General features: G+C 45.1%; 1 protein-coding gene across 5 annotated transcripts in view; it reads left to right on the forward strand.

Annotated features, from left to right (window-relative positions):
• Positions 1-23,756, forward strand: part of DBN1 (drebrin 1) — a 120,917-nt gene extending 97,161 nt beyond the window's left edge. For 2 of the 5 annotated variants that reach the window (XM_063927977.1, XM_063927976.1), the window contains exons 8-13: positions 2,656-2,746; positions 2,821-2,904; positions 4,403-4,511; positions 16,170-16,807; positions 21,634-21,736; positions 22,746-23,756. In XM_063927977.1, the coding sequence (XP_063784047.1) occupies positions 2,656-2,746; positions 2,821-2,904; positions 4,403-4,511; positions 16,170-16,807; positions 21,634-21,736; positions 22,746-22,834 (1,114 nt within the window). In that variant the 3' untranslated portion in view covers positions 22,835-23,756. The remainder of the gene's footprint in view (positions 1-2,655; positions 2,747-2,820; positions 2,905-4,402; positions 4,512-16,169; positions 16,808-21,633; positions 21,737-22,745) is intronic. The other 3 variants (XM_063927978.1, XM_063927974.1, XM_063927975.1) reach the window with 3 other exon arrangements.
• The last annotated feature ends 1,376 nt before the right edge of the window (positions 23,757-25,132 follow it).

Here is a 25,132-nt window from a genome sequence, read left to right on the forward strand (position 1 = left end):
TCCAGTGGGACCTGCTGGACAAATGGTCCGGGTCGCATCTTCAGATGCATCAGCGGATAACCCTGTCACCAAGGACAAGGGTGTCCCTCCTGTGGTGGTTGCAGAGTGCTCATCTTCTAGAGGGCCGCAGATTCGGCATTCAGGACTGGGTCCTGGTGACCACGGATGCCAGCCTGCGAGGCTGGGGAGCAGTCACACAGGGAAGGAATATCCAGAGCTTATGGTCAAGTCTGGAGACATCACTTCACATAAATATCCTAAAGCTAAGGGCCATTTACAATGCTCTAAGCTTAGCAAGTCCTCTGCTTCAAGGTCAGCCGGTGTTGATCCAGTCGGACAACATCACGGCAGTCACCCACGTAAACAGACAAGGTGGCACAAGAAGCAGGAGGGCAATGGCAGAAGCTGCAAGATTCTTCGCTGGGCGGAAAATCATGTGATAGCACTGTCAGCAGTATTCATTCCGGGAGTGGACAACTGGGAAGCAGACTTCCTCAGCACGACCTCCACCCGGGAGAGTGGGGACTTCACCCAGAAGTCTTCCACATGATTATAAACCGTTGGGAAAAACTCGACAAGTATTGCGCCAGGTCAAGGGACCCTCAGGCAATAACTGTAGACGTTCTGGTAACACCGTGGGTGTACCAGTCAGTGTATGTGTTCCCTCCTCTGCCTCTCATACCCAAGGTACTGAGATTGATAAGATGGAGAGGAGTAAGCACTATATTCGTGGCTCCGGATTGGCCAAGAAGGACTTGGTAACCGGAACTTCAAGAGATGCTCACGGAGGATCCGTGGCCTCTACCTCTAAGAAGGGACCTGCTCCAGCAAGGACCCTGTCTGTTCCAAGACTTACCACGGCTGCGTTTGACGGCATGGCGGTTGAACGCCGGATCCTGAAAAGGCATTCCGGATGAAGTCATCCCTATCCTGATCAAAGCCAGGAAGGATGTAACCGCAAAACATTATCACCGCATTTGGCGAAAATATGTTGCGTGGTGCGAGGCCAGTAAGGCCCGACGGAGGAAATTCAACTGGGTCGTTTCCTACATTTCCTGCAAACAGGAGTGTCTATGGGCCTGAAATTGGGGTCCATTAAGGTTAAAATTTCGGCCCTGTCAATTTTCTTCCAAAAAGAACTAGCTTCAGTCCCTGAAGTTCAGACGTTTGTAAAAGGGGTACTGCATATACAGCCTCCTTTTGTGCCTTCAGTGGCACTTTGGGATCTCAATGTAGTTTTTGGGTTCCAAAAGTCACATTGGTTTGAACCACTTAAATCTGTGGAGTTAAAATATCTCACATGGAAAGTGGTCATGCTGTTGGCCCTGGCCTGGGCCAGGCGCGTGTCAGAATTGGCTGCTTTATCCTGTAAAAGCCCTTATCTGATTTTCCATTCGGACAGGGCGGAATTGAGGACTCGTCCTCAGTTTCTCCCTAAGGTGGTTTCAGCGTTTCACCTGAACCAACCTATTGTGGTGCCTGCGGCTACTAGGGACTTGGAGGACTCCAAGTTGCTAGACGTTGTCAGGGCCCTGAAAATATGTTTCCAGGACGGCTGGAGTCAGGAAAACTGACTCGCTGTTTATCCTGTATGCACCCAACAAGCTGGGTGCTCCTGCTTCTAAGCAGACTATTGCTCGTTGGATTTGTAGTACAATTCAGCTTGCACATTCGGTGGCAGGCCTGCCACAGCCAAAAATCTGTAAATGCCCACTTCACAAGGAAGGTGGGCTCATCTTGGGCGGCTGCCCGAGGGGTCTCGGCTTTACAACTTTGCCGAGCAGCTACTTGGTCAGGAGCAAATACGTTTGTAAAATTCTACAAAATTGATACCCTGGCTGAGGAGGACCTGGAGTTCTCTCATTTGGTGCTGCAGAGTCATCCGCGCACTCCCGCCCGTTTGGGAGCTTTGGTATAATCCCCATGGTCCTTACGGAGTCCCCAGCATCCACTTAGGACGTTAGAGAAAATAAGAATTTACTTGCCGATAATTCTATTTCTCGTAGTCCGTAGTGGATGCTGGGCGCCCATCCCAAGTGCGGATTGTCTGCAATACTGGTACATAGTTATTGTTACCAAAAAATCGGGTTATTGCTGTAGTGAGCCATCTTTTCTAGAGGCTCCTCTGTTATCATGCTGTTAACTGGGTTCAGATCACAAGTTGTACGGTGTGATTGGTGTGGCTGGTATGAGTCTTACCCGGGATTCAAGATCCTTCCTTATTGTGTACGCTCGTCCGGGCACAGTATCCTAACTGAGGCTTGGAGGAGGGTCATAGGGGGAGGAGCCAGTGCACACCAGATAGTCCTAAAGCTTTCTTTAGATGTGCCCAGTCTCCTGCGGAGCCGCTATTCCCCATGGTCCTTACGGAGTCCCCAGCATCCACTACGGACTACGAGAAATAGAATTATCGGCAAGTAAATTCTTATTTTTTATTTTTTCCATTTTGGTTAGATGCAATTGCAGGGAATGTGTTGTGTTTTGTTTACTGATTACATAAACATGTTTTGTTCTAAACCAATATGTAATACATTAGTAGTGGGGTTTTGTTAATTGTTTTTATATGCAAAAAACTGATAATATGGCTAGACCATGTATATAGGTTTTTTTTTAAAAAAGACTTGAAACTAACTGTATGTTTAAAAATCACTTTAGTGGTTGTGTTGTCTGGTTCACTGACAGAAGGAAGCTACAAGATGAGGAGGAAGAGGAGACAAAAAAAAGATTACAGAGCAACTCTATATTTGTGAGTGAATCTTTGAGTCTTAGGCCTTTTCCATCTCTTGTAATAAGCCAGCAGTGCTTTATTATTGTTAATAGAATTGTCTGTTTATACCCTGCCAGATGGATCAGAGGGACGAGGAGGAGGGGGCAGAGCAGAAGAGGACAGAAAGTGAAGTGGAGGTAAGGCAGAAAAGACTTGCCTTGATTGGCTGATGAAAGTGTTCCTCAGCAGAGGTCAGTAGCATGTATTTTCCCTAGGATACCATTAAAGTAGTTTGATGTGCTGTTCATGCTATTATTTCCCCTGGTATTGCTATTGCTAATTTATTATTGCTGCTCATGTCTCAGGGAAGGGACTGCTAAAACAATCATCTACATGTGCTGTCATTAAAAAATCATTAGCTGCTTTTCAGTACACTTATTTGTTGCTGGAGTTCCCTGAAAGAGGAGCGAATGTTATTTAAAAAAAAAAATTAGTGAAATAGTTTATCGTTTCAAAATCAATTACAAAATAACCAAAAATACTACATCAAAATATGGAATAAAAGCCCCACACAACATAGTCTAGTAATAATAATAATAATAATAATAATAATAATAATAGTAATAATAATGAAAATACAAAACAGAACGGCAAAAATTCTTAAATTATCCAGTACTATGTAAACTAAATATTAGGAACATATTAAAATCCGACAAAAGTAAAGACCGCACACAAAAAGGGAGGGGCTAGGACAGGAAGGGGGATTTGGAAGCCCAAAAGTGCAATCAAATAAAATAACAGGGGAAGGACTGTCATCAGCGAAGGCAGCTATGAGAGCCCTGTCAGGAAGAGATGTCTGGGCTCAGCCAACGATCAGTAGGTAGGGTTGTGAGGATTTGAACTCCAGCCATGGTTGCCAAATGGAGGAAAACTCTTGATGCCTCTCACGGAGGTCCTCCATAGTCTATTCTGGTGAACCATTCCTTAAGTTTGTGTGTGGTGGTGGGGAGGGGGAGATATCATTGCTTTAAGCAAAGGTTATTTTAATAAACTATTAGAATATTCGAGTGGCAATCACTATAGCTGCAACTGATAACATTTATACGGCACGGTCTATGGGTCAGTATTTGTCAGCTGCACCTATGCAACGTATTATGTTACCAGTTTATAGCCAATAACATGCTTATTCCCATGAGGTCCATGCGTTCAGCCACATGTGCTTTTCATCCTGGTGGAGCAGCTGCAGTGGTAACACAAAAGGATATGCGTATGGCAAAAAGCTCCCAAGCACACCCCAGGATATTGCCTTCAATATTACATACACTAGGAATTGGAACATTCTAGACGTGAAGGTAAGTGAATGCAGAAAGCAGCACCGCTAGAAGGAGAAACCTCTGCCTGAGATGAAATGGAATCGTGCAGTCTTTATCTGCTGCATAGCATATTGTGCAGCTGATGCCAAGATAAAGCGACACCTGTAGGAAAACCGTGCCTTACATTCACTACAACATGGCATCATTAACTTGGGTGCCAAAGCCCCATTAGTATGTTCGCATCGATAGTGCACATGGGCATACAGATGACTGAGCACCAACTTAAAATAGTTGCACATTCATAGCAGCAGTCTCCGAATGTTCTTTCCTGAAGAGGAGAGGTGTGCTTTCACTAATTGTTTCTCTTCTTTCCTCACGACAGGAAGCTGCAGCCATTATTGCGCAGCGCACAGAAAATCCACGGGAATTTTTCAAGCAGCAAGAGAGAGCCACATCAGATGGCAGTGTTTTGTTGTTAACCCCTAGGACGGGTATGTTTAGATGGCTACCGATTAATGGTATTTCATAGGCAAAAAGTTTCTCCATGTGAATGGTTAATAGATACACTGAGACCAATATAACCCTTTATGTATTTGATGCAAATATGATCTGCACTAATAACATTACATTCCTAAATGGACCCCTGTGCTTAAGTATTCACTTGACCCAATAATCTCCAAAAATGATTTTCTTGAACAATCAACAGCTAATCCTATTTGATCCTAAAAGGAAATTATGGTGGCCAGTGACTTGATTGGCATGTGTGCGGTCCCTGGCTGGGTGTAAGCTTATGGAACCTCACAATCAATTCATTAAGCCTTTTGCAGCCTGATGTGTGGGCAGATTAGACACCGATTATCAATGTATGAAATCACTAGATATATATGGTGAAATCAGTGGTTGTTCTAACGACTGCACTGTTCCACATTTATGGTCACTGTGAGGGAGAAGAGGTGTTTGCTGTGGACCTACTCTCTCTGATTATAAGAAGGTTCAGGAGGTGTTTTGTTGCCACAATTACTTGCACTCTAACTTTCTTTAAACTACGTTCAGTGCATATATCCATGATTTCAGTTAATAAGAACAGCGGTAAATTAAATGTAAGTTAAATAATACCAAAATATTATGTTTGCACAAAACCCAAGTGGTCTAAGAACGAACACACTTTAGGTACTTGACACTAAATGCCATGGAACTAAAACTAGCTACACAATATGCAATTTTATTTTTTCTCTTACGTCCTAGAGGATGCTGGGGACTCCGTAAGGACCATGGGGAATAGACTAGCTCCACATGAGACATGGGCACTAAAAAGAACCTTAGGTATGGGTGTTCACTGGCTCCTCCCTCTATGCCCCTCCTCCAGACCTCAGTTTAATGCTGTGCCCAGAGGAGTCTGGGTGCATTACAGGGAGCTCTCCTGAGCTTCCTGAAATAAAGTATTTTGTTAGTTTTTTTTATTTTCAGGGAGACCTGCTGGCAACAGGCTCCCTGCATCGTGGGACTGAGGAGAGAGAAGCAGACCTACTTCTGTGAGTTTCAAGGCTCTGCTTGTTAGGCTACTGGACACCATTAGCTCCAGAGGGAGTCAGAACGCAGGTCTCCCCTAGCGGTTCGTCCCAGAGCCGCACCGCTGTCGTCCTCGCAGAGCCGGAAGATAGAAGCCGGGTGAGTATAGGAAGGCAGAAGACTTCAGATCTTCAGTGAGGTAATGCTGCGCGCCATTGCTCCCACACAGAGAGACACACAGCGCAATATGGGGTATATGCAATTGCCGGCGAATCGCGGCAATTTTTCGCCCGTTTTTTAATTCGACACAATTCGACCGTCGAATTCCGGCAGGTGGGTGCCGGAATTCTACATATTCAATAAAAAACGGATTCGACAGTCCCGCTTTCGAAAAACGGACAATTTGACGTATTTTGATTAGATTTGAAAAAATGTTAAACGGGAAAAAACCCGGAAAAAAATTGCATGGGGTCCCCCCTCCTAAGCATAACCAGCCTCGGGCTCTTCGAGCCAGTCCTGGTTCTAAAAATCCGGGGAAAAAACTGACAGGGGATCACCCGTATTTTTAAAACCAGCACCGGGCTCTGCGCCTGGTGCTGGTGCAAAAAATACGGGGGACAAAAAGAGTAGGGGTCCCCCGTATTTTTTACACCAGCATCGGGCTCCACTAGCTGGGTAGATAATGCCACAGCCGGGGGTCACTTTTATACAGCGCCCTGCGGCCGTGGCATTAAATACGCAACTAGTCACCCCTGGCCCCGGGGTACCCTGGAGGAGTGGGGACCCCTTCAATCAAGATGCCCCCCCGCTCCAGCCACCCAAGGGCCAGGGGTGAAGCCCGAGGCTGTCCCCCCCCCATCTAAGGGCTGCGGATGGGGGGCTGATAGCCTTTTGAAAAATGAAAGAATATTGTTTTTTCCCGTAGTACTACAAGTCGCAGCAAGCCTCCCCCGCAAGCTGGTACTTGGAGAACCACAAGTACCAGCATGCGGGAGAAAAACGGGCCCGCTGGTACCGGTAGTTCTACTGGAAAAAAAACACCCAAATAAAAACAGGACACAGACACCGTGAAAGTAAAAGTTTATTTCATACATGCCGACACATACATACTTACCTATGTTGACCCGCCGACTGCCACGTCTCCAATGTCGCCGACGATCTGGGGTACCTGTGAATAAAATTATACTCACCTGATCCATTGTCCTGGTCTTTTATTATAATCCACGTACTTGGCAAAAAAAAAAAAACGAACACCCGGACCAGGCGGACTGAAAGGGGTCCCATGTTTACACATGGGACCCCTTTCCCCGAATGCAGAGACCCCCCGTGACTCCTGTCACAGAAAGGTCCCTTCAGCCAATCAGGAAGCGCCACTTCGTGGCACTCACCTGATTGGCTCTGCGCGTCTAAGCTCAGACGCGCATTGCACAGCCCCCTCCATTACTTTCAATGGTGGGAACTTTGCGGTCAGCGGTGAGGTCACCCGCGGTCAGCGGCTGACCGCGGGTAACCCCACCGCTGACCGCAAAGTTCCCACCATTGAAACTAATGGAGGGAGCTGTGCGATGCGCTGTCTGCCAGCTCAGGCGCGCATACAGCCACGAAGTGGCGCTTACTGATTGGCTGAAGGGACCTTTCTGTGACAGGAGTCACGGGGGGTCTCTGCATTCGGGGAAAGGGGTCCCATGTCCACTTTACGTGGATTACAAATCACAGGACACTGGATTGAGGGGAGTATAATTTTATTTTCAGATACTCCGGGGATTCTACTTGGACAAGTGGACAGAGGTCGGCGTGTGAACATAGGTAAGTATGTGTGTCGACATGTGTGAAATAAAGTTTTACTCTCACGGTGTGCGTGTCCTGTTTTTATTTGGGTATTTTTTTTCCAGTAAAACTACAGGTACCGGCGGGCCCGTTTTTCTCCCGCATGCTGGTACTTGTGGTTCTCCAAGTACCAGCTTGCGGGGGAGGCTTGCTGGGACTTGTAGTACTACTGGAAAAAACAATATTCTTTCATTTTTCAAAAGGCTATCAGCCCCCCATCCGCAGCCCTTGGATGGGGGGGGGACAGCCTCAGGCTTCACCCCTGGCCCTTGGGTGGCTGGGGGGGGACCCCTTGATTGAAGGGGTCCCCACTCCTCCAGGGTACCCCGGCCAGGGGTGACTAGTTGGGTATTTAATGCCACGGCCGCAGGGCGCTGTATAGAAGTGACCCCCGGCTGTGGCATTATCTGTCCAGCTAGTGGAGCCCGGTGCTGGTGTAAAAAATACGGGGGACCCCTGCGCTTTTTGTCCCCCGTATTTTTTGCACCAGGCGCAGAGCCCGGTGCTGGTTTTAAAAATACGGGGGATCCCCTGTCAGTTTTCCCCCCGGATTTTTAGAACCAGGACCGGCTTGAAGAGCCCGAGGCTGGTTATGCTTAGGAGGGGGGACCCCATGCATTTTTTTTTCCAGATTTTTACCATTCCATTAAAAAAAAATAAAAAAATATATGTATATTTAAAAATATATAAATAATACTTGTGCCTCCAAAATAGACAAACCAAGTACCTAATCCCTTCTAATATAAATAGATATGCTATTACCAATAAAAAAAACATGTTTTTAAAATTTTTTATTAGATTCCGCCAGCAAAGTGTGGCGGATTGAAAATGACGAATTTACTGTCTAAAAGCACTGTCGTCGAATTTACAATCTTCACTTGAATATACTTTTGTCGAATTGCCGCATTTGTACCATTGCAGAAATGTCGAATTTGACAAATGTCGAATTTCAAAAAGTCGACTTTGGAAAGTCCGTTTTTTTGACGAAAAGTACTGAATTGCATTGTCGAATTTTTTTTTTGGGGGCGAAAATGTCCCGTTTTTCGAAATTTTCGGGAATTCGACCGCAATTGCATATACCCCACTGTTGGGCGGGGGCGCCCTGGGCAGCAATGTTATACCTCTTGGACTGGCTATGTGGGTATTTACACTGTATTGTATTTACTTATGAGTATCCCCCGCCAGGTTTTAAAAAAGAGCGGGACCGAAGCCCGCCACTGAGTGGGCAGGGCTTCTTCCTCCGCACTCACCAGCACCATTTTCTCCACAGCACACGCTGAGAAGCTGGCTCCCCGGACTCTCCCCTGCTGATCACCGGTGACAGAGGGTTTTAAAGAAGGGGGGGGGGCACATAATTTGGCGCAGTGAATACATATACAAGCGCTATATCTGGGTAAATTTTTTCTCCGGGGTTATTGGCGCTGGGTGTGTGCTGGCATACTCTCTCTCTGTCTCTCCAAAGGGCCTTGTGGGGAAACTGTCTCCAGATAGAGCTTTCCCTGAGTGTGTGGTGTGTCAGTACGTGCGTGTCGGCATGTCTGAAGTGGAAGGCTCTCCTAGGGATGAGGTGGAGCGCATGAGTGTGGTGTCGCCGTCGGCAACGCCGACACATGATTGGATGGTTATGTGGAATATTCTAAATGCAAATGTGAATTTATTACACAAACGTTTGGACAAGGCAGAGTCCAGGGACAGTTCAGGAAGTCAGTCCCTGCCTTTCCCGGTGGCACAGGGGCCTTCTGGGTCTCAAAAGCGGCCGCTTTCTCAGGTAGTCAACACAGATACCGACACAGATTCTGACTCTAGTGTCTATTATGATGATGCGAGGTTACAGCAGCCAAAGTTGGCAAAAAGTATCCATTATATGATTATTGCTATAAAGGATGTACTGCATATTATTGATGACCCCGCGGTGCCTAATCCTAAGATCCACATGTTAAAAGAAAAGAAACCGGAGGTTACTTTTCCACTCTCCTTTGAATTAAATGAATTATTTGAAAGTGCTTGGGAAACTCCAGATAAGAAACTGCAGATTCCCAAGAGGATTCTTATGGCGTATCCTTTCCCAATCAAGGACAGAATACGGTGGGAATCCTCCCCAAGGGTGGATAAAGTGTTGACGCGCCTTTCCAAGAAGGTGGCGCTACAGTCTCAAGATACCGCTACCCTCAGGGATCCTGCTGACCGCAAGCAGGAAACTACCTTGAAGTCAATTTACACACATACAGGTACATTACTCAGACCGGCAATAGCGTCGGCCTGGGTTTGTAGCGCGGTACTGGCGTGGACAGATACCTTATCTGCTGATATGGATACAATGGATAAGGAGTCTATTTTATTGACCCTGGGCCACATTAAGGATGCAGTCCTTTATTTGAGAGAGGCTCAGAGGGATATAGGCGTACTGGGGTCCAGAGCAAACGCTATGGCGATTTCTGCCAGGCGAGCACTGTGGACCCGACAGTGGACGGGTGATGCCGACTCAAAGCGGCATATGGAGGTTTTGCCGTACAAGGGTGAGGAGTTATTTGGGGAAGGTCTCGCGGACCTAGTTTCCACAGCTACTGCTGGTAAATCAACTTTTTTACCTTATGTTTCCTCACAGCCTAAGAAAGCGCCACATTATCAGATGCAGTCCTTTCGGCCGCATAAATCCAAGAGAGCTCGGGGATCTTCCTTTTCTTGCCAGAGGTAAGGGCAAGGGGAAAAATCCGTCAGCTACAGCCAGTTCCCAGGAACAGAAGTCCTCCCCGGCTTCTACTAAATCCACCGCATGACGCTGGGGCTCCGCTGGGGGAGTCCGCTCCAGTGGGGGCACGTCTTTGTCTTTTCAGCCAAGTATGGGTTCACTCTCGGGTGGATCCCTGGGCAATAGACATTGTTTCCCAGGGGTACAAGCTGGAATTCGAAGAGGTGCCTCCTCGCCGGTTTTTCAAATCGGCACTGCCGACTTCTTCCTCAGAGAGGGAGGAAGTTTTGGCAGCTATTCAAAAATTGTGTCTCCAAGAAGTGGTGGTCAAGATTCCCCTGCTGCAGCAGGGGATGGGCTATTACTCAACCCTGTTTGTGGTCCCGAAACCGGACGGTTCGGTCAGACCCATTCTAAATTTAAAATCCTTAAACCTATACTTAAAGAGGTTCAAGTTCAAGATGGAGTCGCTCAGGGCGGTCATTGCAAGTCTGGAAGAGGGAGATTATATGGTGTCTCTAGACATAAAGGATGCATACCTTCATGTCCCCATTTATCAACCTCATCAGGCGTTCCTGAGATTTGTGGTGGAGGATTGTCACTACCAATTTCAGACATTGCCGTTTGGGCTGTCCACGGCCCGGAGAATTTTTACCAAATTAATGGCGGAGATGATGGTGCTCCTGCGCAAGCAGGGGGTCACAATTATCCCATACTTGGACGATCTCCTGATAAAAGCGAGATCGAGAGAACAGTTGCTGGTCAAAGTATCACTCTCCCTGAGGGTGTTACAACAACACGGTTGGATTCTAAACCTGCCAAAGTCACAGTTAGTTCCAACAACCAGATTGCCTTTCTTAGGCATGATTCTGGACACGGAACAAAAGAGGGTCTTTCTCCCGACGGAAAAGGCCCAGGAACTGCGGGACTTGGTCAGGGACCTGTTGAAGCCAGACAGGGTGTCTGTACATCACTGCACGCGAGTGCTGGGGAAAATGGTGGCATCTTACGAGGCCATTCCATTCGGCAGGTTCCATGCCAGAACCTTTCAGTGGGACCTTCTGGACAAGTGGTCCGGGTCACATCTACAGATTCATCAGATGATCCGCCTGTCCCCCACGACCAGGGTATCTCTCCTGTGGTGGCTGCAGAGTGCTCCCCTTCTAGAGGGTCGCAGGTTTGGAATCCAGGACTGGGTTCTGGTGACCATGGACGCGAGTCTCCGAGGGTGGGGAGCAGTCACACAGGGAAGAAAATTCCAGGGTCTGTGGTCATGCCAGGAGGCGTGTCTACACATCAACATTCTGGAATTAAGGGCCATATACAACGGCCTTCGTCAGGCGCAGACCTTACTTCAAGGTCTACCAGTTCTGATTCAGTCAGACAACATCACAGCAGTGGCTCATGTAAACTGCCAAGGCGGCACAAGGAGCAGAGTGGCAATGGCAGAAGCCTCAAAGATTCTTCGATGGGCGGAGAGTCATGTAAGCGCTCTGACAGCAGTCTTCCTTCCGGGTGTAGACAACTGGGAAGCAGACTTCCTCAGCAGACATGATCTGCATCCAGGAGAGTGGGGACTTCATCAGGAAGTCTTCGCAGAGATTGCAAGTCAGTGGGGTCTGCCTCAAATAGACATGATGGCTTCACGCCTCAACAAGAAACTTCCGAGATATTGCGCCAGGTCAAGGGACCCTCAGGCGATTGCAATGGATGCACTGGTGACACCGTGGGTGTTTCAGTCGGTCTATGTGTTCCCTCCTCTTCCTCTCATCTCAAAGATACTGAGAATCATAAGACGAAGAGGGGTTCAGGCGATTCTCATTGTTCCAGATTGGCCTCGAAGGGCCTGGTATCCGGATCTACAGGAAATGCTCTCAGAAGATCCGTGGCCTCTTCCTCTCAGGGAAGACCTGTTACAACAAGGGCCCTGTCTGTTCCAGGACTTACCGTGACTGCGTTTGACGGCATGGCGGTTGAACGCAGGATCCTAGCGGAGAAGGGCATTCCGGAGGAGGTCATTCCTACCCTGATAAAGGCTAGGAAGGAGGTGACATCGAAACATTATCACCGTATCTGGAGGAAGTATGTGTCTTGGTGCGAAGCCAAGACTGCTCCTCCGGAAGAGTTCTATATGGGCCGTTTTCTCCACTTCCTGCAAACAGGAGTGAATTTGGGCCTAAAGTTAGGCTCCATTAAGGTTCAGATTTCGGCCTTATCCATTTTCTTTCAAAAGGAATTGGCTTCTCTTCCAGAAGTCCAGACTTTCGTGAAAGGGGTGCTGCATATCCAGCCTCTTTTTGTGCCTCCAGTGGCACCATGGGACCTTAACGTGGTGTTACGGTTCCTTAAGTCTCACTGGTTTGAACCGCTTCAATTCAACTGTTTGAAGTATCTTACTTGGAAGGTGGTCATGTTATTGGCCTTGGCACGGCGAGTGTCAGAGTTGGCGGCTTTGTCTCACAAAAGCCCTTATCTGATTTTCCACGTGGATAGAGCCGAGTTGTGGACTCCAATTTTTGCCTAAGGTGGTTTCTTCTTTTCATATGAACCAACCTATTGTAGTGCCCGTGGCTACAAGGGACGTGGAGGATTCAGAGTCCCTAGATGTGGTCAGGGCATTGAAAATTTATGTGGCCAGAACGGCTCGGGTTAGGAAAACAGTGGCTCTGTTTATCCTGTATGCAGCCAACAAGGTTGGTGCTCCTGCGTCTAAACAGACTATTGCTCGCTGGATCTGTAACACGATTCAGCAGGCTCATTCTACGGCTGGATTGCCGTTGCTGAATTCGGTAAAGGCCCATTCCACTAGGAAGGTGGGTTCTTCTTGGGCGGCTGCCCGGGGCGTCTCGGCATTACAACTTTGCCGAGCCGCGACTTGGTCGGGTTCAAACACTTTTGCAAAATTCTACAAGTTTGATACCCTGGCCGATGAGGACCTACTGTTTGCTCATTCGGTGCTGCAGAGTCGTCCGCACTCTCCCGCCCGTTTTGGAGCTTTGGTATAATCCCCATGGTCCTTACGGAGTCCCCAGCATCCTCTAGGACGTAAGAGAAAATAAGATTTTAAACCTACCAGTAAATCTTTTTCTCGTAGTCCATAGAGGATGCTGGCGCCCGTCCCTGTGCGGACAGCATCCTGCAGGACTTGTATATAGTTGTTGCTTACATAAGGGTTATGTTTCAGTTGGATCAGTTTTGGACTGATACTGGTTTGTTTCATACTGTTGACTGGTTCGTATATCCCATGTTATACGGTGTGAATGGTGTGGCTGGTATGAATCTTGCCCTTAGATTAACAAAATCCTTTCCTCGTACTGTCCGTCTCCTCTGGGCAGTTTCTCTAACTGAGGTCTGGAGGAGGGGCATAGAGGGAGGAGCCAGTGCACACCCATACCTAAAGTTCTTTTTAGTGCCCATGTCTCCTGTGGAGCCCGTCTATTCCTCCATGGTCCTTACGGAGTCCCCAGCATCCTCTATGGACTACGAGAAAAAGATTTACCGGTAGGTTTAAAATCTTATTTTTTTTCTATCGGCGGAAGATTCCGATATCCCCTCTACACACTAAGGGGGGAATCCTGTATGGCGAGAGCAGCTTGCATGGGGGTGGGGTTGCCATTGCAACGGGGTGTAAACACTGGCAACAGCACCCGAACTCGCCCCCCTCATGACCCCTACTAGTGCCATACTCTCAAATTTTCTGCCCGCATTCCGTCAAACAAGCAGCGCTAACTCATGCTAGGATCTGTGTGTGGCTAGTTTGATTTCCCCCTAAGCATTTTTTGTTTTCTATAAGATACTCATTTTCATACCGCACTGAATTTATATCCACCCACAAGGAGGATGAGGTAATCAGGAGAAACTGTAGGAAATATGTGCAGTTTATTGAGAATGCACACACTCTGCATGATATTGAGATCTTTTGGCTGATATCTTTTGTGAAGTCTGACCGATCGCTTAATCGAAGCCAAATATTTGGTGTGTTTTTTTATGGATTTATTGTGGACACTATACTATATTTATGGTACACACTATACAGTAAATATACAGTGGAGAGGAAATAAGACTTGTTTTGGGAAGGTGAGTCATATGTCAAAAAATTATGTATGTATGTAGACATGCGTAGTGAAAAAAACGTTAAACATAACTTTTAATATCTCCATAATTAAAAAATAATTTACATATATACTGAACAAATTACTGTGGTAAAGCTCAGTTATCAGATCTATATTACTGGATACCTGACATATAATCTACTACTGAAAATATTTACTTTGTAACAGGACTAGCATGCATTAATCTAATTCTATTTATTAGTGCTGCATCAATTTTCTTGACCCTTCGTTTTGGGTTACAAGGTTGTATTTCTAGCTTTATAAAGCTGTCATATGTGGATTTATGTCTTTAATGTGCAAATTATCGAGGCATAACACTGTAATTGAACACTATCAATTGTTACAGAATTATCTGATGCAGTATTTGTTAAAGAACATTGTATCAACTTTATTACAGAATTACTATGCAATGAACAAAAGCTTGTTAACTTGAGCCAACAAGCTTCCTGAGGCTATTAGAGAATTTGATGCATCTAATTATTATTGACTGATATTACCTACTTTGCGTCATTGGACCTGGGTGCAATCGGATCCCTATATATCCGTTTTAATATATTGAATTATTGTTTAATATTTCTGGTCTCGGGTAGATTGCACAAATTAGTGCATATACATTTTTCAGTATATGTAAAATACTGACACAGGATCATTGTGGTAATTTATTGTTATTTATATGTAATTGACCGTTCTATTTTTTCAAATACTTGGTCGTTGGTCCACAAGCTATACCACATAATATATGTATCTGAAGAGTTTCTCTTCCTCTTCTTCTTTTTTTTTTTTTTCCTAGCTATGACATATTAAAAGTTATGTTTTAAGTATTTCCACTATGCATGCCTACATAGATCATTTTATTAACTTAAGAGTGCCCCCCCCCCCTCCCCCTCCAAATGTCTTCTTTCCTCTCCACTGTTTGTTATATATATTTCTGACTCAGGGGAGCACCACCAACTCACTGTAGATTGAATTAACCGTGTCTCAACGGGTCTGGGACTGAGGGTCGACAGCACAAAGGTCGACACACCTTAGGTCGACGCCAATTGGTCGACACACCTTAAGTCGACATGGCCAAAAGGTCAACGTGGCCAAAAGGTCGACAGGAACAAGGTCGACATGGAAAAAGGTCGACATGAGTTTTTTTAATGTTTTTTTTTTGTGTCGTTTTCTTCGTAGAGTGACCGGGAACCCCAATTAGTGCACCGCGTCCCCTCGCATGGCTCGCTTCGCTCGCCATGCTTCGGGCATGGTGCCTTCGCTTCGCTCGGCACACTTTACCGTTCCAATCGTAGTCCACGTGGATCGTTAAGTATGAAAAGGTTCAAAAAAAGAAAATAATCGTGAAAAACTCATGTCGACCTTTTTCCCATGTCGACCTTTTGCCCATGTCGACCTTTTGTCCATGTCGACCTAAGGTGCGTCGACCAATTGGCGTCGACCTAAGGTGTCGACCTTTGTGCTGTCGACCTGGAGTCCGGATACCGTCTCAACTAAGGTAGTTGGTGAAAGTACATATCTTATTTTTCCTTCTACTGTATATCCAATATCTGCATCTAATCCTGATTCTTGGAAACAGAGTAGGGCTATAGTGCGGATGCTCAATTTTTGTGTTTGTTTACACTATACATTAAGACAGGCCGATTCTTGGAAACTCGCCCCAACAACTGGATAGTGTGTACCTAGCTTTAGAGCACCTCTGTTATGGCTATAGAATAGTTCCAGTTGCCACTTGCAGCTCTCTAATTTTGCTTTGTGGCTGCTTGTGCTGTTCTCATGCTCCTTGTGGCTGGTCTGCCAATGGGCGTCAATTATGCTCTTGCTTTTAGTACAAACTGAACAAAATGCAAGTTTCCAAATTAGATTTCTCGTATAACAAGGATGTTTTGCTGCATTATATTTGACATGTGTTTTTAGGTTTGGCACACTTCTAACAAGCATAATGTCACTAATTTGTTAGTATTATTTTCCCTCACGGTTTACTTTAACTTATGATGCTTAATGTTCTTCACTTGAAGCAGTGAGAAGTTCCTCAGAAGCAGGACCACCTCATTCTCCGGAAAAAGAACGTCGTAGTAGCTTAGGTGAAGAGTGGAACAAAGCCCTGAGTTCAGCGGAACCTGTTCAGGATGGAGCATGGCAGCCACAGGGGCTCACAGAAGATGTGTTTATGGAGACACGAGATGAGGATGTGGGATTCCCGGCTGCTCCTCAGTTGACAGGGAGTGAGGAGGAAGCGGTAATGGAGCTGGGAGAGGTTGACTTAATGTCAAGTGATCATCCACCTCCAAAACAAGAATCCTCTAATCTGCTGGATCTGTGGCAGAATGATGAACCCCAGGAGTCTACCTGGACAGATGGCAATTTGATGACTACTCATGAGACCATCCACACAGAGCAGAAGGTTGTTGGGGAAACAGAGGTATGTCCCCCTGTCCCTGATGATAATCTGCTGAACTTTGAGGAGCTACCACAACCGCCCCCTACGTTCTGTGACATGGAGGCAGAGGAGGATCCCCAGAGTATCATTCACATTGAAGGTCCTCATCAGATGACTCTAAGCTATCAGCATGCACTGCAGGAAGCCTCTTGCCACCAGCCAGAACTCACAGACTCTCTGACGAATGGGGAGACGTCACAAAGAGAAGGAACTCAGGTGTGAAAAAAATCTCATCTCAATACTAACTAAAAACCAAACAAATTGAACAGAAATGTTTAAATATCTGTCCAAAAAGAAAATCCCTTGCCACTTAAATCGGGTAGACTATTAGACTGGCTTTATGCTGTGTCTGTTTCTTCAGTTTTAAATTGTCTAGTCACCGTTTTATTTATTATTAAGGCTTCCACTCCCATAATAAAATACATTTTTGCCTTTAAAAATGTAAGCAACAGCTAATTAAGCATAACAACGTTTTATTACTTAATATCTTATTCTGATTTGCATCAGATGTACATGTAACATAGAAACAGGCCAGGGTGAGACAGGTAGATATAAAAGTAATTTTTTGCAAAAGTCTGACTAAATGTGCATAGCCAACTACACACCCAGCTAGGAATTACACAATAAGCCCAACAGCTACAATGCATCTATGAGGGTGTTTTGACATGATACAAAACATTACCTTGGTAAATCTCGCTCATGACCACAAAACGGCTGCTGAGCTCCTTGCTTTGAATTCCACATTGTTTATACCTTGGTGCAGTGGTTCTCAAACTCTGTCCTCAGGACCACAAACAGCTCACGTTTTCCAGGTCATCTTGCAGGTGCACAGGTGTATTCATTACTCACTGGCCGATTCTGTGAGGGGCTCTGGAAAACATGCACAGTATGGGTCCCTGAGGACAGAGTTGAGAACCTGTGCTTAGGTGCATCCGGTTTTGTTTTACAACTATGGCTTAATTGGTTTATGTCTCTAGCCTGGAGCCTCTTTCTGGACTGTTTGTTTTGTGTGTGCTGCAAGCTATTGGAGTGGTGGGAATTGCTGTACAGTCGCTTTTACCTACATCTGTTTTGCATGAAAATTCCTAAGATCACCATTAATGCAGATTACTGTGTACTTGGGTTCTGGTCCTCTACTTGATCACCCGATGTCTGCTGCGGTTCAACAGTTTTAGCTTATTTCAGAAGTTCTCAAACACTGGGGCAGATGTATTAACCTGGAGAAGTGATAAACCAGTGATATGTGCAAGGTGATAAACGCACCAGCCAATCAGCTCCCATATGTAAATTACCAGTTAGGAGCTGATTGACTGGTGCATTATCACCTTGCACTTAACACTGCTTTATCACTTCCTTATGCCTTCTACAGGTTAATACATCTACCCCACTGTCCCCAAGGCACCCCAATGATCCAGGTTTTATGTACATCCAAGGCTCAGCACAGATTGTTAATTCAAACTGACTGAGGTGCCAATTAAGTCACCTGTGGCAAAGCATGGATAAACTTAAAACCTGGACCATTGGAATGCATTGAGGACCACATTTGAGAACCTCTGGCCTATTTACATTGTGGATTGTTTGATATGGGTACTGGCTGATCTCTGATACACCAGTGTAGCAAGACCTGATGTGTTTTCAAATAGTTCCTAAACTGTACATAAATTGTAAGCAAAAAAAATGGCCATTTCATGAGAAATTCTATTAGGTTTCTACAAAGAGATTAGGATATAAGGGGAATAAAACAAATGGTTTGTTGTAGTGCTTTACACATTGACATGCTGTTGGTGTGGCACTGCTGTATGTTTAGGTGTAGACTGCTCTGAGGCCAGGAGTAAGCACTTCTGCAAACTTGAACTTGTTGCTGCTGTCTCCTTTTTATTGATCCAATATGGCAAGCTTTTGTCCAAAAGACCATGTTATCCTCATTAATGTTTATCTGCATAGGGAACACCTTTCCAGGTAAATTTAATAAGAAAATAATTTCAGAATACTGACACGTCTTTGCCCAGTGTAGCCAGACAATTGCAGTCTGCTAAAATCAGAAAATGTTCCTGTAGCAAAATGTGCAGGAAAATGGGTGCAAAAAGTGTGTAAAGAAACCATTGACTCTCATTTTGTAAACACTATTATAAATGAAACTGTGGTTGCTACAGGATACGGCACATTTTTTTTTCTTTCTCACCAGTCTTAAGAAATGCCCAATATAATACTGTCTGGGCAGTCTGGTGATCATACTAGTCGCCTTGTGCTTCCTATTGTAAGCACAGTTTTCTTTTTAAATCCCTCATGGCAAATTGTGATGGAGAGGGCTGGTAGCAGGGGCAAATTTAGGGGTCAGGCCACCCCTAAGCACAATAATATTACCCCTAACCCCCATTAACAACTACTCTCAGTCTCCATGGCCACAAAGCCTTATGATTTTGATTTTATCTCTGGAAATAATTATTGGCACTAATGTGATTCTAAAGCCCATATTTTATCTGCTGGTGACTGAGAGGACCATTCACACCCACAGGACATAGGCTGCTGCAGCATTTTCTCTCACTACGCACTCTATGGTAGAAGAAACTTTGTAGTAAAGTAGATTCTGTACTGTAGTACAGTACCGGAGATTCTACAGTACCGGAGACCCCGCAGTTCAAGGCATTCTGAAATACAGGTACCTCTGCAGTAGAGGAGACCCCCAGGACCAGCCCATGGAACCCCCAGAATGCCAGCCCTCTTCAGCACCTGCAAGGCCTCATCTGTGGGTGGCCAATTGGGTGTGAATGGCCAAATATTCTACGTAAAGTGCTTCGTGAATGTGTGTGCGCTTTAAAAATAACTGGCAATAAATAATAATAAACAATTCCCCAGGTCCATGCCTTTCACAAACAGGATGGCATCCCCCACATACAGGCACTGAGTCTGATCTGTTACCAGCCTCTTGAAGGCCATTGCTCCCCTTCATGCTGATACCCAGAGCACTCCAGCTTCTGCTTCACAGCTACCTTCTTGTTGTCAGTGGCATCTGGCACCTTCTACGACAGCTCTGCGAGGGCAATTCTGACCCCCTGGTAGCTGCCGGGCTCCTGCTGAGTATGAACCATTGATCATGCTGTGGCTGGCATCCTCCTCACTGCTCAACACCAGACAGAAATTTTATGCCAGAGCTCCTGCACCAGCATCTCCAGCCAGCGCCATTCTGTGGCCGGGTACCTGGCACTATTACAGTCATACCTCCCGACACGCCCACACGATTCCCTGTCCATGAACCAATCAGCAGCTGCTCTGATGCAGGAGGAAAGGGTCCTACTGTGCCATGCTGCCCCCTGCAGGTGCCGCACCAGGGCACATGCCTCACGTGCCTAGTGGGATATCCGGTACTGGCTGGTAGTGAGAGAGAACAGGTTGCTTGTTAGTAGACAAGGAATTCGTTAACAAACACTGAAATTTCACTGCTTGTATTGGCTGTATCGCTAAATTATCATCTTTTTTTTAGCTGAAGAATGAGTTGAATGTTGCTGTATTATATGTGAAACTGATACAATTATTATAATTTTAGCCCAAATCCATTGGATTAAATAATGTCCTTGCTTTGTTCTGTGATACTTGTTATACGTGTGGTTTTAAGGGACGGACTTAATGCAACCCATGGCATTTGCCTCTTTTACTGCAAGACATGCCCAACATTAACTTTTACAGGGGCTTAGACAAGCGGATAACTAGTTTATTGTTCGATATGGCACCATGACCAAGACGAGCATTGGCTGGTCCTGTATATCCCACTAAACTTGTCAAAGACATGTATGTGAAGTGTGTAGCTTCCTCAGACATCCTCCTCCCCTGTATTTAGCTGCCAATTTGTCAGTTTCATGCACCGTATAGTACAATCTACACTCTGGGGGTCATGAAAGTACATAGTCTCTACATATGGTCTTGATGAGAACTCTTGCTCCATACATTACTTAATCCAACATAGGCGTTCCAGGCTGTACCCATAAATTAGAATAAAGGATTCTATTTTGGGACATTTTCTCTCCACTATCTCTCCAGGCCACCTGCCCTCTTCTCTCCGCTGAATGTTGCTTTACACTTCCTGCTCTGAAAATGGGCACATAGGCGTTTGCTTCACTCATAGCAGGATTTAATTGTTAAACAGTATAATGCCTGCACATCAGTCGGTTGGTTACATAGCAGCAAGGAGCTTATTAATACTGCAGCTGAGTGTGGAGACTTTTTATTCTTTTCTGGGTGCTACAGAGCAATGCCTGGAGCAGCACATGTAGTAGCTACGCAGAGTCTGACAGCTAAGGGAACCTAATGGCCAAGTCCCATAGTAGCTGCTATTATTCCATTAGTTGCTGCAACCATTCAATTAGTTATTCTATAGTAATGTGTTTGCAGTACAGTAAAAAGTGGCAGAACATTGCAGCCTTATACTAATGCCTCTCCATATATGTAGTGATACTTTTTTGGTACAACACAAGGGTAGACAAAAAGAGGACAACTATTCACCTTGATAATAGGCTTTAGCCTCAATATATATTTTACAAAGTTTTATTGGCGTTCAATATAAACTACATTTCATAGGACTCTATATCTGTAATGTAGTACTTTCAAGGCAAACAAAGCCAGAAAATGCAATATTTCTTACATTTCCAGTGGAGCACTTAAGGGGGGCTTCCAAGTATCAAGAGGAATACTGCTTCTAGGAGCCTCCCAGTCAGACTGCATTAAATAAACTCCAACTTTTGTCTTAGCCTGAGACTACATTTTAGTATTAGTCATAAACGGAGTTGTATTCAACGTAATGTAACTGTTCTTTATTTTTGGCGCTATTGTTTTGTGTGACCAGGAAAATATAGTTTGCCATGCCTTTGTTTTCGCTTTGTTAAAAATCAGGCATTTGTAAACCCCCCTTTAAAAATCTTATGTTTGCCCCTGATGTGGTTTATGAATGCTGAAGTTATACTTCATTTTCCTTAATCATCAGTATTGTTAATAATGCGCCCATATGACGATTCCCCATGGCTCTAATAGTTTTGTGCATGTTTCTCCAGGCAAGTGAAGGGTATTTCAGCCAGTCACAAGATGAAGACTTTGCTCAGCCCGATGACATGTCTGCAAAAGCTCCACCGCCAGTGTTTTACAACAAGCCACCAGGTAATAAATGACGTGTCGGCTGAGGTCATCTTGTTCTTTTTATCTAGGCCATCCTGGTTCTTACATGATTCATTTTATATGGAGAGAGATGTTGCTGTGGGTGGTATTTTTCATAGTGCTGTCTTATTCTGTATTTTATTTTTCCCCCAAATGTTGTTACTGTTTAAAGGCCTTTTTTCTGTGCAGTCTTGTTCTGTCCCTTTGCCTGTCCATTCTCGCTTTTTTCAATCCCTTTTCTTCTGTCATTTCTTCTACTTGCATTCCTCGATTTATTTGTGTAGCTAATTGTTGCTGTTCCACTATAATGCCACCTTCACTAAACGTTCACAAATGCTCACGGAAGTGCTGCCTGGTTTGTTTAAAATTAATAGCTTTTCAGGCTGGGATTGGTCATACCATTTCTCCTTCGTATTTGAAGTGGTTTCCCCTGGCAACCTAGGAAATAATGATCCACCAGGCAGCCTTTGTGCAGCACTTCAGGTAGGGATTTTTATTTGCAGAAATGGCCCTTAATGTCTCGGATTTTAAAAGCATTTGGTTTCTCAAAGAAAATGTCCCTTATATTTTTCCATCTATAATAACCCAATTGTTCTGGCGCTAAATGACATCCCTGGAATGGGCGTCTTTGATCAGATGGGTGACTTTAAAGGGGGTTGTAATAGCAAATAAGAAAAATTATTATTAATAGATTGCCCCTCATTGTTATCACGGTTTTTGTTTCCTGCCATTTCTGGCATGGGGTACAGCTTACTCCTGTACGTGCCGCTACTCTGTAGAGCTGAATTATCATATTAATATAATGAGAACGTAAAGTAGCAAAAACGACTTTTCGTTTCCATAACTGCTCCACAGTCGCTCTTATTGTGGTGAAATGAACACAGTAGGTGCAATAAGAGTGCACATATTTCAGCTTACTGTGAGCGTGTGCATGTATTGGGATTTCTTGTACAGTATATGAACTGATAAGCCTGTGTTTTGGGCACTAAACTAGAAATGACTTCTGTTTCAGAGATTGACATTACATGTTGGGACTCTGACCCAGTGATGGAAGAAGAAGATGATGACGAAGAGGGAAGAGGCTTTGGTGAAAATGCTTAATAAACCTGGTCTCCCATTTACATGTGCCGAAAAGACGTGACAAAGAAAAAAAACATGTGACACAGCCGTGTGACAGAAGTATTGTAGTAATGGCTGAGGCTTCTGCCCCCACTGGAGCCATGCTCTAGTAAGACCCTGTCTGCTCCCCTCCCCCCACACTTTACCACCATGTGAGTTTTTGGGGGTGGGAGGCAGACGGTCCCTTACTGTCCCCACCTTTTAGTTATTCTTTTCTATATATACTAATGCGCCAGTCGTAGCCTTAGTGGCTTTTCTTTTACTTTGTTTGACAGGATTACGGAGATTGCTATTACTCCCCCTAGGTTAACCAGAACTGGTGCATCAGAGCCAGGAGCAGCGGCCTGTCACCTGGTTCAGTCATTGTTATTAGCTGGAATAACAATTTATCATATTTTTATTTTCTTTTTCTTTGACCAGCCTGTTCCTGACTGCCTTTTGCATTCGGATTGAAGGATGCAGAGAGGATTTCTTGTTGTAGTTTTATCTTTGTAACTTGTCCATGCAGCTTTTTTTGAGAAAACAAAATAGAAACTTATGGCAATAATTAACCCTAACTACACCTGCACAACCCCACAGGGCAGGGGGGTGGGGGCATATTTTCCGCTGTAGCACTCTCCTCCCTTCCATATTATGAATTTGCTCTTTGCTCCTATTTATTCCCTGGATGCGGGGGTGCCATGCCTTGTTCTTGGATCGTTGGCTCCTGCGGGTAGGTCGGTGGAGGAGGGATGTTGTGCACACAGATAATCTTTTTGCCCCTTCTGTTGTCCACTTCTTTGACTCCTCATTTCATTACCTACAGCAAAGCTTTTTTTCTTCATGTTTAGTACCGTTCTGAAAGCACAACACTGTACAGACTGTGCTCGTGTGTTAATAAAGGAGTCTGGATCCAACCATATAATATTGTTTTTGTTGTTTGTTACAGATTGGGAAATAAAATGGCCCGAATAAAAAGTAATAATGGCGATATTCTAGACTGTTTTATTTACAAATGGTGAGAGAAGATGCAGTAGTGTTACATTCATGAAATGTTGTGCAATAGTTGTGTAGGTTATGTTGACTCTGGGCTAATTAAAGAAACCCACACACAGTGGACTTATACTGATTGCTTATACAGTACAAATGTAGCTAATTAAGTGGGAACCAGTAAGTCAGGAAGTTGGGTCTTCTGATTGTTGGCCAAGCAGAGCCTTGGTGATGTCATGGATTCTTATAGGATACGTTATGGTACTGTCTACAAATTAGATGCCATCTGAATGTTGGTGGTGGGTCAATTGTAACTGAAAGGCTAGTACTAGAAGTATAGTAGTAATGCTGGATCCCCAAAAGAAAATGTATAGGTAGCTTTTAACTAATAAAAGTCAACTTTATAATTGGCATTGTCTTAGACTAAGCGCTGCTGCATCCAGTTGAGCTGTTGGGGGCTGGGGAAGAAAGGGGGTTGTGGTAATATATATTTAAAGGATCAGAGAACCTAGGCAACCAATAGTACCCATAGAAATGGTGTCCACATACCATTTTCCTAACTTTGTGTTTGTCAGTCCCAGCAGTTATCTGGGGACACACCAGCATCTAGTCACAGTTCTGCCTGTTGCCAGGCCAAGTAGGTCTTGACAACGGAGGAACTTGCAGAAAATAGCTTACTGAAGCAACGGATGGTATATCCCAGGCCTGGCCAACCTGTGGCTCTCCAGATGTAGTGAAACTACACATCCCAGCATGCCCTGCCACAGTTTTAGCATTCCCTAATAGCAAAACTGTGGCAAGGCATGATGGGACTTGTAGTTTCACAACAGCTGGAGAGCCACAGGTTGGCCAAGCCTGGTATATCCGCTCTTTCAGCATGATCTGGAGGGGTTCTGAATGCTTGATTTTGTAGTAAAGTATAGAAAAGCGATCTTCATTTCTCTGACGTCCTAGTGGATGCTGGGAACTCCGTAAGGACCATGGGGAATAGCGGCTCCGCAGGAGACTGGGCACTACTAAAGAAAGCTTTAGGACTACCTGGTGTGCACTGGCTCCTCCCACTATGACCCTCCTCCAGACATCAGTTAGAATCTTGTGCCCGGCTGAGCTGGATGCACACTAGGGGCTCTCCTGAGCTCCTAGAAAGAAAGTATATTTTAGGTTTTTTATTTTACAGTGAGATCTGCTGGCAACAGACTCACTGCAGCGAGGGACTAAGGGGAGAAGAAGCGAACCTACCTGACTGGAGATAGTTTGGGCTTCTTAGGCTACTGGACATCATTAGCTCCAGAGGGATCGAACACAGGACCC

The sequence above is a fragment of the Pseudophryne corroboree genome, chromosome 6 (assembly GCF_028390025.1).
Source record: "Pseudophryne corroboree isolate aPseCor3 chromosome 6, aPseCor3.hap2, whole genome shotgun sequence".
NCBI lineage: Eukaryota > Metazoa > Chordata > Amphibia > Anura > Myobatrachidae > Pseudophryne > Pseudophryne corroboree.